General features: G+C 35.2%; 1 protein-coding gene across 1 annotated transcript in view; it reads right to left on the bottom strand.

Annotated features, from left to right (window-relative positions):
* LOC126817143 (ubiquitin-protein ligase E3C) overlaps positions 1-5,009 on the bottom strand; it is a 477,264-nt gene that overhangs the window by 327,399 nt on the left and 144,856 nt on the right. Inside the window, exon 8 of the mRNA XM_056100098.1 lies at positions 3,013-3,169. Coding sequence (XP_055956073.1) covers positions 3,013-3,169 — 157 coding nt within the window. The remainder of the gene's footprint in view (positions 1-3,012; positions 3,170-5,009) is intronic.

Below are 5,009 nucleotides of genomic sequence, written 5' to 3' on the forward strand. Positions count from 1 at the left end.
ATGTGGAAGTCTCTGTCAGACCCTGACAAAAGTTATGATTGCATTGATGAATTATATACAGAACTTGGAATGACACAGGAGTTGTTTGTAAAAGCATGTGAAAAATTGACCAAGATAAATTATTTAGTTCTTAAAAGAGATCATAGTGATGTGTGGATTAACCAGTATAATCCTGATTTACTTAGAGCATGGGATGCTAATATGGATATTCAGTATGTATTTGATTCTTATAGTTGCATTGTTTATATTGTATCCTATATTTCAAAATCTGAGAGGGAAATTGGTCTATTACTAGCACAGGCACATAAAGAGTCAGTTGATGGGAATTTAGATGCCAAAAGTAGTTTAAACCAGCGGCTGCCAGGCAGCTAGGATACGCCCACATTTTTGAGAGATGGATAGAGAACAAGCTAAAAAGAAAGTGATTTTTCCTACAATCAAGGGCCATAATTCAGGAAATTACAATTCGATATGCGCAAATATCGGAAGGATCCAAGATCTGTGGGTTATAAACTTACATTTCAAGTTTCAACAAAATCGGATAAAAATTGTGACCTCTATAGGGTACAAAACCTTGATATACCATATTTTTACGCTATTTCAGAACGAGGGGCGGCCATTTTGTCTGTCAGTTTTGGGATGATTTTCACGAAATTCGAACTCAGCCGTCCTTAGGGTGTAACGGTGATATAATAAAACGTTTTTTTAAATCGGATAAAAATTATGACCTATAGGGTACAAAAGCTAAAAACTCGATTTTTCGTACAATCAGGGGCCATAATTCAGGCAGTAACGGTCCGATAAGCGCGAATATCGAAAGGAACGGAGATCTTTGGGTTATAAACTTACATTTCAAGTTTCAACAAAATCGGATAAAAATTGTGACCTCTATAGGGTCCACAACCTTGATATACCATATTTTTACGCTATTTGAGAACGAGGGGCGGCCATTTTGTCTGTCAGTTTTGGGCCGATTTTCACGAAATTCGAACTCAGCCATCCTTATGGTGTAACGGTGATATAATAGTACGTTTTTTTTAAATCGAATAAAGATAGGTTGCCAGGCAACGAAACATACGCCCACAGCAGCTATATCGTCCGAGCAGTCAACAAGAGTTGTTGCATATTTTTACTTTTTTCGGTAATGAAACATTTATAATACATTTAAATCTGATTAAGAGTAACAACTCATTAAGTAATTATCAGAAAACCATTAGAATTTGTTTGGTTTTTATAAAGTTCTGTCCCATGCTAATGTTTAGTATACAAAATTTTTAACATCATGGATTTAGCTGTTCAAGTCATAAAGATTCATTGAAAATCAATATACTTGTTCGTCTCAAGAGCTTAAACTCTGTGTACCAATCTGAAGTCAATCGGATGATAACTTTAGCCTCTAGAGCGTCACAAGATTTTTAAAGTGATCAATATGATCAATATGATTCTTCATCTCATGACCTCAAACACTGTGTATAAATTTAAAGTCAATCAGATAATAATTTTAGACTCTACAGCCTCCAGAAGATTTTTCAAAGTGATCAAGGGTCATAACTCTGGCAGTAATTATCGGAAATCGCTGAAAATCAATAGGATTCTTCGTCTCATGACCTTAAACACTGTGTATAAATTTAAAGTCAATCGGATATTAACTTTAGCCTCTAGAGCTTCCACAAGATTTTTCAAAGTGATCAAGGGCGATAACTCTGGTAGTAATTATCGGAAATTGCTGAAAATCAATAGGCTTCTTCGGCTTATAACCTTAAACACTGTGTATAAATCTAAAGTCAATCGGATATTCACTTTAGCCTCTAGAGCGTCCACAAGATTTTTCAAAGTAATCAAGGGCCATAACTCTGACAGTAATTATCGGAAATCGATGAAAATCAATAGGCTTCTTCGTCTCATGACCTTAAACACTGTGTATAAATTTAAAGTCAATTAGATATTAACTTTGGCCTCTAGAGCGTCCACAAGATTTTTTGAAGTGATCAAGGGCCATAACTCTGGCAGTAATTATCGGAAATCGCTGAAAATCAATAGGCTTCTTCGACTCATGGCCTTAAACACTGTATATAAATTAAAGTCAATCGGATATTAACTTTAGCCCCTAGAGCGTCCACAAGCAATTGTGGACGCCGGACGGACGGACGGCGACGACAATATACGACCACATTTCAATGTGGGCGTATAAAAATGTAGGTCAAATTTGAAAATTTTGAAAAATAACAAAAATTGTCTCTTAAACAACATTTTTCATTTTTCGAACGCCAGAAGTCAGCGACGAAGTTTCAAAATTTCGAAATTTTCAACTGCTATCGTCCGAGAAAAGACTCAGGGTTTCTGAAAATGTCATTTGTATGAAAATGGGTACAGAATTGACGAAGCTACGGCCGTTTTTTAATTTTTATGCACGGCACGAAATTCGGCCACTTCGGGTCTGCGCAGAAGTTTCAAAATTGTTTTATCAAGTAGCCACCACATGGTTTCCCGATAGAAAATTTGGTTCCAGATCGATATCCTTTTTCGATCTTGGAGAAATAGGCTCCCGCGGAAAAAAATAATAATTTTAGTAAAAACAATAGTCTTTCAGACAAAAGTCTGAAAGCCTAATACTAATAATAATTTTAGTAAAAACAATAGTCTTTCAGACAAAGTCTGAAAGCCTAATAATAATTTTAGTAAAAACAATAGGCTTTCAGACAAAGTCTGAAAGCCTAATAATTTTAGTAAAAACAATAGTCTTTCAAAGTCTGAAAGCCTAATAATAATCTTAACAAAAACAATAAGTTTTCATATGAAATATGATAGCTTAATAATAATCTTAACAAAAACAATAGTGTTTCACATAAGCTACGCAGTGTGAAACCCTAATAATGAGAATAACAATAGTGTTTCACACAAGCTACTGTTCCATCAGTAAAAATAATAACTTCTTCAGGAATGAAGAACTAAATACAATGTGGATGTAATAAAAAGGGCTATGAACAAGGATTAGCTTAGTTATACATGTACCTGAACTGTTTATTTGATGAAGAAGCGGCAAACTGTATTGGATTCATAATCAGATCAAATATACTACTAGCTACTGGTGTTGGTGGTATTATTGTTCTATCTTCTATACTAGGTGGTACTTTCTCATTTAATATACATCGCATACACTCAAAATAGCCTGAAATATACATCTCATATATTAAAGCTGCAATTTCATATTTTTATGTTATATTTTTAAAATTTATTAAAATAAAGCCTTAAAATAGATGGTATCTATAAACAGTCCTACCTTGTTAAAGAATAATCCTATTAATCCTATAATTCACTATTGCCAGTTGAGAAATTGGCAAAAATATCATTTTCAACTTTAAATTCAAACGTTTGAAGATAGCTATTCCATGGGGGGGGGGGGGGGAAAATAGAAAAACAAGGGAGGTAATTGTGTTATTTTCGGGGTCAAAGGATTTTTTAAGAGGGAGAATAATACCTATAATCGTATAAAAGTGAGTTGACAACCTATTGAGCAAAAGACATAGAAATAATTATGTTTTGACTTTCTTAGAAAATATGAAATTATCGCTTTAAACGGACAATAACACTCTTGCTGTAACTGAATAATATGTCCAAATCTTCATTTTAGTCAACAAATTGTACTATTATACAATATCCCAATTCATTAGTGATATATGCATGATCTATCAACGGTATTTAAAAAAAATGGAAAAATTCCGTTGGGTGGATGGTGTTCTCCAAGTTCACTATAAGAGACTGGTAAAAACAGTCTACAAAGCGGAAAAGAGAGAATCCCATTGTAGCGCATGCGCAAAACGTCAAATACGCCTCGCTCTGTAATGTTTATACATCTAGCTGACAGTTTTAGAGGGAGAGAGAGAGAGTGAAATGGGGTTTAACGTCCACTCGACACAAACTAGGTCATTTCGGGACTAACATATGGTTCAATTTTATTTCCATAATTCGTTTGCGCGTAGGGATCTTTAGCTGTGGGAGGAAACCGGAGGACCCGGAGAAAACCCACGAGGTTGGACAGGCGACCCTACTCCTTGTCACGTACAACCGGGGATTCGAAACCACGCCAGTCGACTCAATGACAGACTTTATGATACATCGCGTGCACGCTAACCATTCAGCCATCCAACCCCCCCCCCCCCAGTTTTAGAGGATATGGAACTTGAACTGCTACGATTCATGCCAAACCATGAATCCATTTTTTTTCCTGGTAAGTTTATACTCATTACGATTATTCACTTATGCTCTAATGGCTTCAAAGTCCGCAACGAACTGCGAAGTGAATGATTGGAATTTAGATTGAATGATTGTCATTTGTAATGGTAGGCCTACTTCGACTAAATTATTATCAGTCACTCGACTCACTGCATGACTGCACTTGGTTTGGTTACCGGTACCAAATTGATCGATCAAACAGACAGATTATATTTAAAATTTGATGATTGGGTTCATTTTTAGCTTTGATTAGACCTAATACCGATATGGATTCATGCACCTGCATTTTTTAAATTGATAATGAGTAATCATAGAAGCTGATTATTTTAAACTTCTTGAAGTTGCAACATGGTTTCAATCTCAAAATATATAAATAATATCAAATTAAATGAATCATTCATCAGATTTATTTCTGCACTTTTGAACTTGATAATTATTATGACTGACAGTGTCCTATGTGTGTATTAAATTCATTGGTGCCAATGAAGAAGCAGTTACTTGTGATTCCTGTGGTAAATGGACACCTAAGACATGTAGAACAGGCCCGACAAATTTCTTGTGTGCAATTAGGCTATTAATTAGGTTTATTGGCTCGAATTTTCTATGAGTTAAGAAAATCCTTTTTTTATTCATTTTGCATTTTGGTTTTACAGGTATTTCGAAAGCTGTCTATTTGAGGTCAGTCAAAACTGGGAGTGATCTACCATTCTTGTGTCGGGAATGCCAGGTGGAATCATTTAATTCATTACCAGATGTTGACACCCCCCCCCCCCCAC

The sequence above is a fragment of the Patella vulgata genome, chromosome 4, assembly GCF_932274485.2.
Source record: "Patella vulgata chromosome 4, xgPatVulg1.2, whole genome shotgun sequence".
Lineage (NCBI taxonomy): Eukaryota > Metazoa > Mollusca > Gastropoda > Patellidae > Patella > Patella vulgata.